The sequence below is a fragment of the Vanessa cardui genome, chromosome 9 (genome assembly GCF_905220365.1).
Source record: "Vanessa cardui chromosome 9, ilVanCard2.1, whole genome shotgun sequence".
Lineage (NCBI taxonomy): Eukaryota > Metazoa > Arthropoda > Insecta > Lepidoptera > Nymphalidae > Vanessa > Vanessa cardui.
The window spans coordinates 10,212,453-10,227,754 of NC_061131.1; the positions used below are offsets into that span (position 1 = coordinate 10,212,453).

At 38.7% G+C, this 15,302-nt stretch overlaps 1 protein-coding gene across 9 annotated transcripts in view; it reads right to left on the reverse strand.

Annotated features, from left to right (window-relative positions):
• The window catches only part of LOC124532514 (PH and SEC7 domain-containing protein), a 29,198-nt gene that overhangs the window by 3,479 nt on the left and 10,417 nt on the right, over positions 1–15,302 (reverse strand). For 3 of the 9 annotated variants that reach the window (XM_047107436.1, XM_047107432.1, XM_047107438.1), the window contains exons 2-18: positions 13,669–13,735; positions 12,668–12,721; positions 12,082–12,169; positions 9,425–9,676; positions 9,226–9,342; positions 9,042–9,150; positions 7,212–7,357; positions 6,554–6,646; positions 4,359–4,456; positions 3,557–3,927; positions 2,921–3,096; positions 2,359–2,552; positions 1,561–1,762; positions 1,061–1,215; positions 727–853; positions 507–608; positions 232–376 (exon numbers count right to left, since the gene is read on the reverse strand). In XM_047107436.1, coding sequence (XP_046963392.1) covers positions 232–376; positions 507–608; positions 727–853; positions 1,061–1,215; positions 1,561–1,762; positions 2,359–2,552; positions 2,921–3,096; positions 3,557–3,927; positions 4,359–4,456; positions 6,554–6,646; positions 7,212–7,357; positions 9,042–9,150; positions 9,226–9,342; positions 9,425–9,676; positions 12,082–12,169; positions 12,668–12,721; positions 13,669–13,735 — 2,496 coding nt within the window. Of the gene's footprint in view, positions 1–231; positions 377–506; positions 609–726; positions 854–1,060; positions 1,216–1,560; positions 1,763–2,358; positions 2,553–2,920; positions 3,097–3,556; positions 3,928–4,358; positions 4,457–6,553; positions 6,647–7,211; positions 7,358–9,041; positions 9,343–9,424; positions 9,677–12,081; positions 12,170–12,667; positions 12,722–13,668; positions 13,736–15,302 lie in introns of all 9 variants that reach the window. The other 6 variants (XM_047107437.1, XM_047107435.1, XM_047107439.1 and 3 more) reach the window with 4 other exon arrangements.

A 15,302-nucleotide genomic window follows, 5' to 3' on the forward strand; every position in this document is an offset into this window, starting at 1 on the left:
CTTAATTTGTCTTTATAATTCATCTCGTACTCAGCGGTGAAGGAAAACATCGTGAGGAAACCTGTATGTGTCTAATTTCATTGAAATTCTGCCACATGTGCATTCCACCAACCCGCATTGGAACAGCGTGGTGGAATATGTTCCAAACCCTCTCCCTAATGGAAGAGGAGGCCTTATCCCAGCAGTGGGAAATTTTTTACTTTACTTTATTCATATAATAATAATGTTAACCATAGATAATTTGGTGTGCGTGCAAGGCAAGAGTGGTCGTTGAAACTTGCGTTGCGAGCCCACGGCTCCAGCCAGTGGAGGCGCGGAGTACGCCGCGCACACGAAGTTTATTGTCTCCACCCATGAGCACAGCTCTTTGGAGTCACTGGAATATTATGTTGTCTAATTGAATATACGTAACATGAATTAAATGGTCAAGTATAAACAGATAGTGGTTTAGCTTTCTGTATTTTACGTATAATTTGATTTTTTATCATACTATAACAAGGGTTTACCTAGTTTGAAAGAGGTATTCTGCTTGATCGGCAGTTTGCAACCGGAATACATGTTGTTTTTTTGTATAATCTGTTGCTTTCGTAGCTAGCGCGTGGTGTATTCTGTAATGATTACAATATAATAATATATTTTATTGGTATGAATATTGAAATTTTATTATTTTACCACAAACAATAGCAATATTAATGAAAAATATCTACTTATAATAGTATTGTATACCTAATTGCGTTGTGTAGATTGTCTGACATTTGACTTCGCCGAAAACCATGTTCATCTTTGTGTAGATATAGGACTAGATCTCTCAATGTGCAGTAGAACATTTTCCAACCTCGACGACCAAAGGGTGCTGAAATGAAAATATTAGGTCAATATATATCTTAATCTAAGTCAATATATGTCTTACTTATAATTTAAATCTTATTAAATGTGGTCGGGTTATTAGGTTTTTTATTACTCATAAATATTTTTTATTAATTTCTCCCACTTAATGATTTTCTAAACCATGAAATTTCTTTTTAAAATTAGTCAATTTAAAAAAATGTTCAATACTTACTCTTTTTTCCGTTAGCATCAAAGCAACATTTCCGCATGACATAGCCTTTTTTGTACTCGACGGCGCGACTCTGGTCAGGCAGGTCCAGGAAAGGGTTACTGCCCACTGGAGCAGAGGAACGGTTCTCTCCGCTAGGAGGAGGCACCTCCACATCACTGTATCAAATAAATCAAGTGAACTCCTTCATACATAACATAATAAAGCCAATATTTATTGATTAACTGAAAATATAGATAAATATGAGACAACATTAATAAATATGAGACAACATCACATACATTACTCTGATCCCAATGTAAGTAGCTGAAGCACTTGTGTTATGGAAATCAGAAGTAACGACGGTACCACAGACACCCAGACCCAAGACAACAAAGAAAACTAATGATAATCCACATCGACTCAACCGGGAATCGAACCCGGGACCTCAGAGTGGCGTATCCATGAAAACCGGTGTACACACCACTCGACCATGGAGTTCTTAATTAAAAAAATCGTCTCACAGTGCCCACTGTAGCGGCTGGTTCCGTATAGCGTGGTAGAGATGCTTGAGCGTGTCCCGCGGGAAGTTGTCTCCGTCGTTGAGCTCGGCGAGGTTCTCGATGAACTCCGCGCACGACATCCGCCGGAACGTGCCGCCGCCGCCACACCCGTGCAAGTCCGTGTTGAGCAGCATTATTGCGCAGGTTAGGGTGTGAACCGCATCTGGTGACGAAATTATATATTTTTATATATAACAACAACGCTTTATACTTATCGCACTAGTCACCTCTGTCTATAGATTAGCTTGAATATCAATTAAAAACCACATGAATAGGCTATTTGACAATGCGAAAAATAAATTGCGAATTATTGTAATCAGTGTATGTTATGAGTTTAAAAATGGTTATTTACTAACGAAACTTGAAAATAATACTTAATTTATTCAACAATCAATAAATAAAAATGCATTTTTTCAAACGCTTGGCACGTGACACAAAACGCTCCTGATTGGCCGGGCTTATGATGAAGTCACTTAATTGTAAACCTTGCTTTTCTACTATATGTACCACAGATTAAAATACAGCAAACTGACGTCACCGACCGCACTGCAGCGCCATATTGTCCAAGTAGCGTTTTCGTGCGTTATTTGAATATGGAATTTTAATGTGATATTTTTCGGCAAATATTTACTAGAAATAAAAAAACAACTTTTACTGGGTTCCTTAACCTCTAATAAATAATATGAAATGGATTTTAAAAACCGGTCAAATAGCCTATTCTTAAATAATATCATTTAGACTTATACGGAATAAAGCTACCTTGTGAATTGAAAGCCCCAGGGTTACACTCGAGGTATCTACGAGAGAAGTGTACGAGGACTCTTTCTCTTTCCTGTGTCTCGCCGCTGAGTGCGAAACGAGCTAAGAATGTCCTCAGTGCCTCGTCCAGGGTCGCCCCGCTGAACTCGAAATGCTTCACATACTCTTCTGCCACAGCTCGCGAGAATTCATTGCTGAAAAAGAAAACGCACAGAGTTATGATCGAAACTAAAAATGGTTGACGGACGAGCATATGGGCCGCCTGATGGTAAGCTGTAAAAAAATATTAACTATTCCTTACATCGTCAATGTGCCATCAACCTTCGGAACTAAATGTTATGTCCCTTGTGCCTGTAGTTACACTGGCTCACTCACCCTTCAAACCGGGACACAACAAAACTGAGTACCGTTATTTGGCGGTAGAATAACTGATGAGTGGGTGGTACCTACCCAGACGGGCTTGGACAAAGCCCTACCACCAAGTAACCGCCATAACCAATATATCCAATTAGAAAAAAATATCTACCTAGAGTATAGACAAACAAAATATATCAGATCTTACTTTTTACTTAAATGCCTCGACACATCTGACTTTTTGAACCCATCGAGGTGATACAGTCGTTTAGCGAGCCTCTCGGCGGAGGGAATGTCGACGGCCTTCGGGCTGTAGTGGAACGAGTGGAGCGAGTCGCCGTCCGAGCCCTCGTCGGACCCGGCGTCCGAGCCGCTGCACAACTCCTGAAACACACACAGAATAAACCAAATTAGATTTCCCTTCTAGTTTATATATACATACAACAACAACAACAACAACAGCCAGTAAATTCCCACTGCTGGGCTAAAGCCCCCCTCTCCCTTTTTGAGGAGAAGGTTTGGAACATATTCCACCACACTGTTCCAATGCGGGTTGGTGGAATACACATGTGGCAGAATTTCTATGAAATTTGTCACATGCAGGTTTCCTCACGATGTTTTCCTTCACCGCTGAGCACGAGATGAATTATAAAGACAAATTAAGCACATGAATCAGCGGTGCTTGCCTGGGTTTGAACCCGCAATCATCGGTTAAGATGCACGCGTTCTAACCACTGGGCCATCTCGACTCCATAACACATAATTAACCAGATTAGATTTCTAGTTTATATATAATCGTACTGAATATAAACTACTACGGCTAGGGTACTCTGGTCCTCCTTACCTGGTAGCCTTGGTTTTCGGGCGAGTTGTGTCCATTTTCTTTACCGTTTTGTGCGTAGTTACTATTGTTATTATTATTTACATTATCATTCGTGTTCGCGTTCTGCTTCTCTGGTCCTTTCACTTGTATGACTATTCTGTAGTCTTTACTGTGATCCCCGTTGAGCGTGACGTCACTACCGTGATCCGAATAGGTGGAATTTGACTTTGCCCGCTTGTGGCAAGGTTCAGAGACTAGTATTGTGGAATCGGAGTCGGACGGGTCGGAGAGTTCCATACGGGGGCACTCCCTGCCCGTGTCGAACATGTCGTCTTGGTCTTGATAATCCGGACTAGATATATTCGATACCGCTTCCGATAAGCTCATATCACCTGAAATTATATATGAGAATTACGATCAAGGTTATAGTTTTTTTTTTTATGGTATAGGTTGGCGACGAGCATATGGGCCACCTGATGGTAAGTGGTCACTATCGCCCATAGACAATGACGCTGTAACAAAAATTAACTATTCCTTACATCGTCAATGTGCCATCAACCTTGGGAACTAAGATGTTATGTCCCTTGTGCCTGTAGTTACACTGGCTCACTCACCCTTCAGACCGGAACACAACAAAACTGAGTACTGTTATTTGGCGGTAGAATAACTGATGAGTTGGTGGTACCTACCCAGACGGGCTTGCACAAAGCCCTACCACCAAGTTAAGTTGTTATCGAGTCTGCGTCGATTGGTCTCAGAATACAAGATACTTCTCATTAGCCCGTAAGCAAAATGTTACGTAATAGTTAGTGGACGAGTGTACCGTTGAGTGGTCGGTGGTGGTGCGGCGCCAGCGCGGCGCGGTGCGGCGGCGACAGCGCCGACCACGACGCCGACGTCGGCGACAGCGGGGACGACGACCTGCAACCGTATCAGCTGTTAGCTTACAATACCTGGACTGGCCACGCACGACACTCACATTACAGAATAAGGCGCTATATAGAACTCGTACCACCATGCCTATTCCTCCAGAATGAGGAGATCGAAATTCAAATTCCTCCCTGCAACCACATCAGCTGTTAGCTAACAGTGCCTGGACTGGCCACGCACGACACTCACACGTCAGAGGAAGGCGTTATATAGCACTCGTGCCACCATGCCAAGTCCTCCAGAATGAGGAGATCGAAATTCAAATTCCTCCCTGCAACCACATCAGCTGTTAGCTAACAATGCCTGGACTGGCCACGCACGACACTCACACGTCAGAGGAAGGCGTTATATAGCACTCGTGCCACCATGCCAAGTCCTCCAGAATGAGGAGATCGAAATTCAAATTCCTCCCTGCAACCACATCAGCTGTTAGCTAACAATGCCTGGACTGGCCACGCACGACACTCACGCGTCAGAGGAAGGCGTTATATAGCACTCGTGCCACCATGCCAAGTCCTCCAGAATGAGGAGATCGAAATTCAAATTCCTCCCTGCAACCACATCAGCTGTTAGCTAACAATGCCTGGACTGGCCACGCACGACACTCACACGTCAGAGGAAGGCGTTATATAGCACTCGTGCCACCATGCCAAGTCCTCCAGAATGAGGAGATCGAAATTCAAATTCCTCCCTGCAACCACATCAGCTGTTAGCTAACAATGCCTGGACTGGCCACGCACGACACTCACACGTCAGAGGAAGGCGTTATATAGCACTCGTGCCACCATGCCAAGTCCTCCAGAATGAGGAGATCGAAATTCAAATTCCTCCCTGCAACCACATCAGCTGTTAGCTAACAATGCCTGGACTGGCCACGCACGACACTCACACGTCAGAGGAAGGCGTTATATAGCACTCGTGCCACCATGCCAAGTCCTCCAGAATGAGGAGATCGAAATTCAAATTCCTCCCTGCAACCACATCAGCTGTTAGCTAACAATGCCTGGACTGGCCACGCACGACACTCACACGTCAGAGGAAGGCGTTATATAGCACTCGTGCCACCATGCCAAGTCCTCCAGAATGAGGAGATCGAAATTCAAATTCCTCCCTGCAACCACATCAGCTGTTAGCTAACAATGCCTGGACTGGCCACGCACGACACTCACACGTCAGAGGAAGGCGTTATATAGCACTCGTGCCACCATGCCAAGTCCTCCAGAATGAGGAGATCGAAATTCAAATTCCTCCCTGCAACCACATCAGCTGTTAGCTAACAGTGCCTGGACTGGCCACGCACGACACTCACACGTCAGAGGAAGGCGTTATATAGCACTCGTGCCACCATGCCAAGTCCTCCAGAATGAGGAGATCGAAATTCAAATTCCTCCCTGCAACCACATCAGCTGTTAGCTAACAATGCTTGGACTGGCCACGCACGACACTCACACGTCAGAATAAGGCTCTATATAGCACTTGTACCACCATGCCTATTCCTCCAGAATGAGGAGATCGAAATTCAAATTTCTCCACATGAGACTAAATTTTGATAAATGCTCATGTTGTTATTATTATTTGAGAGGTAATTTCGAATATAAGTTGAAAGTAATCAATTTATATTTCTTAACTTTGCGCTTCTTTCTCATATTATTTCCATATACATATTGTTTATAGATTTTTATACATTTATTGGTTATACCAATATCTGTGGCACAAATATTTCACTGCCATACAGCATAACACTACACAGTATTCTTGCAAATAACGCGCTTTATTTTTTAGTGCCGTATATGCACATAGGTATTAAAGTAAACAGTTAGTAAAGTTACATATTCTATGACTAAAATATTTAACATCTGTGTATCTCATATTCTTTGGCATATATCATGTATAAAAGTCGAAGCATTGCATATGTAAAACGGAGTGTCTATCAAGTGAGTCACAGTCCGTATAATTGTACCGTCTCGTTAATAAATCGTGAACCAGTTAGTGACTTTCATTATCCTCTACACAAAACCAGCAACATTTTAAAATTCTTGTCTCAGTCAATAAGTACTTTTTTTAAATAATATAAATAAATAAACTAACCGCTGCGACATTCCATCTGAAATGGAGGTCGAATTCGACGTGGCCGCCGATCCGTTGCATTGGGATATCGGCGCGTTGTACGTCCACACGATCCTGTACAAAAAGCAGAAGAAAAATAAATTTCCTACTGTTGTATACGTTGCTGTAAGTGATATTTTCTATTATATACATTTTAGTAATAATAAACTGCAATACAGTTAATAAATGGCAGGGTAGGACAAACTCCTATGCAAGATTACATTTCGAAAGATAGATATAGTGCAAAACAATATCAGGAAGATCGAAAATAAAAAAAGATTGTGAGCAATGTCATTGTTATCAATTTATTATTTCTTACTTATGAAAGTGACGACAGCGTTGGGACTTAGAGGAGGGCAAAATAGAGATTCTAGAACAGGGCAACCGGGGCAACTACCCTGAGGGCCTCTACAAGAGACGAGCCAAAATAGAGATTCAGATGGTTTACGATTCTAATTTAATATATGTTTAGATATCTTGACATAGTCAAATTTGAATAACATATTATTATTACTTTAAAAGTTACTTCAAAGCGATAATATATTAAAACCTGTCTGATAGAAATGAAAATCTTCTAATTAATTTGGACAATAATAATCGGGGCCTCCACTCCTCTGTGGCCCGGGGCCTCTAAGCGTACCTGTCGCGCTCGTCGGAGTCGGAGCGCGGCGCCGGCGTGGCGGGCGTGGCGGAGTCGGGCCGCGCGTCGAGCAGCGTGTTCAGCGATGACGTCACATCCTCCTCCATGTCCACCGCCACCGCGCTCAGCGACGACTCCTTCTGGAACTTACGGCGCACTCTCAACACTATGCTAGGTTTATATAAACCTACAACAACAACAGCCTGTAAATTCCCACTGCTGGGCTAAAGGCCTCCTCTCCCTTTGAGGAGAAGGTTTGGAACATATTCCACCACGCTGTTCCAATGCGGGTTGGTGGAATACACATGTGGCAGAATTTCTATGAAATTTGTCACATGCAGGTTTCCTCACGATGTTTTCCTTCACCGCTGAGTACGAGATGAATTATAAAGACAAATAAAGCACATGAATCAGCGGTGCTTGCCTGGGTTTGAACCCGCAATCATCGGTTAAGATGCACGCGTTCTAACCACTGGGCCATCTCGCCTCATATAAACCTACTGCTATAATATTGTAAGTTTTATCGAATCAGTATATTTTAAAAGGATTCAATGTAACGTCGTCTATCATTTCGGGCCCGTTTATTTTTACGCTTCCCCTTTAGTTTAAATAGATAAAATATTTCCCACATTTGTATTCTAGAGAGAAGTACACAATATTAAAGCGTTAACATTTAACACTAATGCAATGATTAAAAACATCTGTTCTAATGACATGCCAGCATAACAACGAGGAGAGAATGCTACGGCCTACGTCACGTACTTTCGTGCCTTTGGCGCAAACGATAAAAAACAATTCTAAATAATGATGTGTGATGGATGAAGTAACGATGGGCGCCGGTTAAATAAAAAAGTTTTAGTTACCAATAAGGAGATTATTATCATTCATATTCACTGTTAATATATTCAAAATAAAAAAGTCGTTTAACATACACGATGAAATTAGTAATCACTGCTCGACGCTTAATTAAAAATAAGTTTCTTTTTCTTCTTTTACTAAGATCGATATTTTTATGAAACGCATTCTTCGTCATAAGTTATCATGATGGGATGTTCAATGATAAGAACTTGTTTACAATAATTGTATTATTAGTCATCATTGAATGAAATGAAGCTACTACAAGTTATTTAATATTCATAGTTCTCAACTACAGAACATTATTAATAGCAGAAGTTAAGATTAGAACAATTTTTATAAGTAAATGTTACCAAAAATTTTAATGACTTTTGTCTCAAAATATTTGCCGCCTAATGGACGATAAATAAAGTTGCGTAGTTAACCTGAGTCAGAATTTATTATAATGACTTAATGAACGATAGTGACGAAGTCATGTCGCGTTTTACGAATTGAATGCGCATTCTAATTATTCATTAATTATTCATAAAGAGATAAAAACCAAAGTATGCAACAATAAAAACAATAACAGACACGTCACGGCAAATACAATTTCGATTATTCTCTTGTAATATCAAATAGAATTATAATATCTTGTTTTACATACGACTCTACTCGGAGATAAGCTATATATCTATAAGTCATCTTATTATTTGATTTTTACTACAGTTATATCGATGTAACGTTCGAATTGGACCATCTGCAATGTTGTATTATACGAATGGTTAAAGTATAACGATTATATGGACACAATCGAGGATTGAAAATAATAATTAAAAATATATTTACAAGTATATTTTCCATAATAAATAGTCCGCAATGCACGAGATTCTACTATTCATACGTCAGACGCCATGTTCTCTTCTCAACGAAGGCGTAGACGATCGCAATGATAAATTTTCTGCATCGTCTTTACGTGAAGACACTGCAATTTACCTGTAAGTGATCTTCCGATCTCGAAGTTCGTACGATATGTTGTGTGCGTGTCGCCATCTCCCCAGAGGAAGCATTCCCTCCCGCTGGAGACGCGGGCTGGGAGTTAAACCTGAAGAAATAATAGAATACTTTGATATCGACGATCAAATGGACTAACGATATATTGAACATTAAAGTGACGTACATTTTACTAGCATGGTCTCCGATGTATCCCGTGTCGGGCGAAGAATTGTGTCGTTGTGAGAGTTCAACACGAGCGGCCAGTCGGTTTTCACTCGGCGAGGCGGGCGTTGAATTATATCTAATGAAAGGAGAGACGATGTATCATTGAATATTAATGTTGCATTAACATGAAGCCGGGCTGTCGAGTATCGACGACTCACCTGTGGTAGTGCGTGCGGTGCGTCGGCGCGTGGTGGTTGTGGTGCGGATGCTCAACCCGGGACAGGTTGAGCATGAGGTCGCCGGTCATCATGTAAGCCTCGAATTTAGGCTGAGTGACGCGCGGTCGCCTCTCGGCGCGATCCTCGGGCAACAGCGCCTCGCAACTTTCTCCGGACTGAACACCCGACCCGTTGCTCGACGAATTACTCGACGAGTTACTGTTCGAATTACTCGACGGCGGCGATCCCGATCTATATGAGATTTATGTTTTACAAATTGCAACCTCCGGAGAGATTTATACATTTCGGATCCTTTTAATTAAAACTTTGTAACGTTCAAGCTAGAAATAAATATAACAGATAGTTTTCTTTTAGTTTTTATAAAAACCTTGAAGTTGCTTCATAGCGAAAACTAACTCACATTTACATAGTATATTCGTCACGGTTTATAATCTTTTATTATCTTACCAACTGTGCCCTGGGGCTAGCCGCGTTAAAATTATATTATGCATGGAATAAATATGTACGTAAACTTTAATTTGTTATATATTTTTGACAGACTGACCGATTTTGATAAAAGACTTAACAGTACATCCCGAGGATCCATTTAACTGTGCAAATATTAGCATTTGTTACTTTCACTCGTTTTGAAGATTACCCCGATTAAGCAGAATTAAAGATAAAAAGAAGCGTTTGTAGTTTTGTAACTTGCAAATAGAAATATTAACTTAAAAGGACAATTATTTATAAATTACCCATTATTTTATTTTATTTATTTGGGTAGATACGTATAGTATACTAAATAAAGTAATAAGATTTGATCATAATTTCATATTTAATCTCAACAATGTTTGAATCATGTAAACGCGCGTAACGTAAAAAACTCATTATTTAGAAATATTTATAAGTACAACAATATTAAGATGTATTTATTGAATCGAAATAGCACGATTTGTACGAGTAATATTAAAACCTAACACACACAGGTAAAAATTAATCGAACTTTAGGCAGAGACGGATGGTTTTGCTAAAATTGCTTGAAGGATGAATTAGGCTTCTTTGTACAGACACAGGTACATAAGGTCATAAAAACGCCCGTCTGTCTAGATGCTCGGCATTCTATAAGGTAGCCATCGAATATCATTAAAGTTTTATTGCAAGAATCCGATCAAAATATAGGGCGACGAGAATACTTGGAATTAGAACTACAAGCACGTCGAATGTACAACCGTTAATTTTAAATATTTGATCGCTTCAAAGAGTTCGCGACGCAGCTTTGTGCACATGAATCTTCCATTTCATAGATTCATTACAGTAACCGGGTCAGCGGTTTTATTAATTGCTATCACTGTCCCGCAGACTCGCAAGCCTAAATGAAATTTCATTCATAGCGAAATATAACATTTTTATACAGATTATTGCGAATAATTGTTACACTCGCCGAAACAATCGTGCCGCTTGTTTGCCGTGAGTCATATGTGACCGGTCTTAGTTCTCGTACAATTCAAAAATTCATTGTTATTGTAAACGAAAAATGATAAGCGCTTCATTTGCGTCGAAATAAAAGCGATTTAGTACCATACATGTCATTGTTACATTATCAACTACTAGTACTCTTCGCTCGCGTTTTGGGTGTTAGTTGTCATGTGTTAGGTAAAAAAGTACCCTTTCTTGGAGTTCAAGTTTGCTTCATACCAAATTTTATCAAATTCGTTTCAGCGGTTCGGTCGTGAAAGAGCGACAGAAAGAGAGATAGAGTTACTTCCATATTTATAACATTAATGTAGATATTGTTTTGAAATCTTTTTTGTGTTAGAAATCTAAATTCTTTGATAGAATGAATGATCGATGTTTTCTTCCCAATCATTTCCTTAATGTATAGTGTCGACACTTTCGGGCGAGTACAGATATTTCCTACATAGGTACGCTACTCGTTAAAAGTGTAGGGGCGAGGGTGACCCGTCTGCGACACATATGGCACGGGCTATCGCTTATCGCAGTCGGATATCAGCTGTCAAACTTTAGGAGGGTCGGTATTCGATTACACCCACGGCGAGGTGCGGCTAAATATAAGACCTGAGGGTATCCGACGGAAGACGTGTCAAATAAAAAATTAGTGTTGACGAATATTCGGCTAACGTACGTTCGGCTTTTCTTTTCGCTACCGCAAACTATCTCACAAAAATGATAAAAAAATGTAACAATTTCATTTTTTAGGAACGATTCAATATTGTTGATATAATAAACAAAGATTAACGTGCCGAAAATCTATCACGAGAGACAAATCAAAGACTGTTGTCTTAAATTTTCGCGATTATTACACATTTAAATAAAACTAATTATAACGGATGAATCGCGTATATTAATTATTTTTAAACATCCCGACGTTTCGAGCACTTTGCAGTGTTCGTGGTCACGGGTAAACATAATTAATATACGCGATTCATCCGTTATAATTAGTTTTATTTAAATCAAAGACTACATTTCCTAAGAACTTACATCCAATATTTAGAATTCGACATGATACATTCACGCGACTCTCAACTGTCACAGAAACAAAACGTAAACATGAATAATCACCCAATCACGGGCGCTATCAGTCGTAGTATTTAAAATACCTGCGAAATAATTCAATTAGCATAAAATAAAGAACTCACTTATCGTGTTTCGTGCGCTGGGGCCCGCTAGTGCGACGCTCTGCGGCGGCGGACAGATAGCGCCTCACGTTCGCTTTGATCTGTGGGTCTGCAACATAGTTATGATATCAGGAGATAATGCGGATGGAGCAAAGGGTAGCCTCATTTATTTTAAAACTAACTCTATTAAGTTGCATTTTTAAAATTATTCGAATGCATAATAGATATTGCCTTACATGTGTCGGTAATGACTCACTTCCACAAATGCATACATCTCGAATGCGGTTTAGTTAATAGTTTTTCTTATTTATTAGAGTAACCTCGGAAACATATTTAATATCAGTTTCAGTCCATACACGAAGCTTTATTGCATTATTAGATATTCGTGGGTAAGGGCACTCCAGGTCGAATCCCGAGAGTCAGCTATAAATTTACTCGGCGTATCGCCACTCTTATTTGTTGCGACTTATTTCGTAAATTCAACCGATCCACTCGGGGATATACGAATTTTATTAGTGGAAACCGCAAGGCTCGTATTAAATGCCATAGTTCAGCCGAATATACATTTAACAAGCATTTCATTGGATGTTTTGACTGATACACTCACCCTTCTTTAACCGTAAAGTGACGGGATCCGACGATAGTCGCAAGCATTTTAGAACTGAAACAAAATAAAATACTTCAAGCGACGACGTTTACAATCTCAACTTTTCTATCGCATTTGTGACAAATTACATCGAGACAAGATGTTGAAATGGACAATTTTAACAAAACTAAGGACTTGTTTGTGGAGTTGAGGAGTTTTATTGATAAAATCTTGATTACTATCGTCGGAACGAAATTTACTATTTTTCCACAAAGGCGAAATGTCTTTTGTGAAATAAATAAAAGTAAATAAGTTTAGTCATAAAATCGTTCGAGTCAGAAGTGGATTAACCCGCGGAGTAAGTGTTAAGTGTGAATTATACGATTGCGTGTCGGGTGCGGAGTGCGGAGTGCGGAGTGCGGGCCGAGAGGCGGCCATAACGCGATCATTGCATTAACGTTACTAACTTCCAGATACCGAGCGGGCAAACTCGCGGACAAACAATATCACATGTGAAATATATCTTTAAATGCGGAAAAATTACGTATCATTGTTAATGAGGTATTTTATCATTTGAGAATTGTTTGTTTTATCTCGTGTCTATCATATAAGAAAACGAATGTGAATGTTATCTCGGTATATTATTAAGTATTAAAACCCGTGTAAATATAACACGAGACTAATGGATATAACTTTTACTATCTCAGCGGAAGTCAGCGTCTTATTCTGAAGAGTAACTATGTTCCACATCGGTTATTGTCGAATACATTGTCTTTTACGACTTTTAACTGCATGTCAATTTTTACACGTGTTAAGACGTAATAAAAACCTGTTATTTGATGGATATATATTTTTAATGCTTTATATACTATCAAAGAGTTAAAAATAAGCCATGTATCATATAGTACGTTAGTAGAAACAAAACGGCTCGACGACAACGTCAATTATTTTCGACCAGTTATCATCGTTGGGCATGTTTTGGAGATATAAGTGTCATGTGTGATAAATGGCAAATTCCTTACCTTCTCGGGTTGTGAACCGGTTCACATCAGTCCCATTAACCTTGAGCAATACGTCTCCCGCTTCAACCTGTAATTAAACACGCGATTCCATTAATTCATTCCGATACGAAAACTTCGACTTTGCGACGAAGCGACGTTGAAATCTTATTACAGATCAAAATCGGTATAAAGACTTGCTTATAAATGTTCTTTAGCGAACTATTTGTCAAACATTGTATTATCTCTTTCTGTTATCATTGAATTCACAGTCTAAAGAAAGAGACAAATAATCGTTTAAATAATTACCCCTAAGCAACTTTTATAAGTAAAGCCGATAGAATTCTAGGAAAGATTTTTAATTGGAAGATTACGAGATATATTTTTTTTAGTAAGCGTACAAAAATTATGAAAGTTTTTCAATAGTAAAAATATTTAAAATAAATAAGAGATACAGTATATAACTTTCAAAACATAAATTAATCATTTATTAATGTATCTAGTTTAATAAAGCAACCAAATATTTTTAGAAGCATGTTCCTTTATCAGGCCCATGAAGTAATGACTTATTAATACTTGACAACAGAAATATTGTAAAACTTAAATACGTTTTGAACTATTGTCATTTTATCTTAAGATAATTATTTTATTATTGTTTGGACGCACACTGCAATATATAAAGTCAAATAATGTTATATTTACTGCTAAAAGAATTATATGAATGGCAATAACCCGAAGACTCATACGTTGAATCAACAGTACCGTAAACCGTTTTTGGCGCTTGCTCTAGGTTAAAAATTCTTAAATCTTTTCAACTTTAAATTCACTTTGACGTATACAAAATATTCTACATAAATCTCTTTTATTAAGCATATATGACCGTATCTATATCCTTACATACACATTGAGTTATTATTGTAATGAATTAATTAAATCACTTATAATATATCTATAGATGTATCGATAAAAATCTGGCACACCAATGTTTTGTTTACTAAAAACGTCCCAGAAGCTGTAGACTACTCCGGTAAAAGAATCGATCGAAAAAAAAACACGCACATACAAACATACGGGAATAACAGAGAGCCTCTCTGTTACCGGTTAAAAACCGGTAGTATTTTACTTATATTTAGAATGACCGACTACTGGCACTTCTTATTACAATAAACACCTGGACATATGCCAAATAATTTCACCGATTGTTTTGATACACTCCTTAATAGCTTTAATTAATTACAGTTACAATTTAAATTAAGCGTTACCGTTCGTCTAATTTTTAATTCATCGTATAATAATAATAGCCCAAGTATTCACTTACTATTCACTTATTACTAGTAGCAAATTAAAAAATATTATCAATAAGATAAAGATCAATCAAATTAAAGCCGGGTCTGGTTTTTAAAGAAGTCTGGGTCTTAATCATTAATATAAAATTTTACCAAATATCTGCTTATCACAAAAACTTGTATAAGAATATACCTAATTTAATTTACAATTCTAGCGTTTGGATAAATAAAATAAACTTAAGTAAGCAGTTGATTATAACGAGTCGGTGGTACTTAGAGCATTGTACGGTGAACAGTAGGAATTTGTGATATGTTATTATATCAATTAACTAAACAAATGATTGTAGTAACTCATAATTCCTATTACAGAGA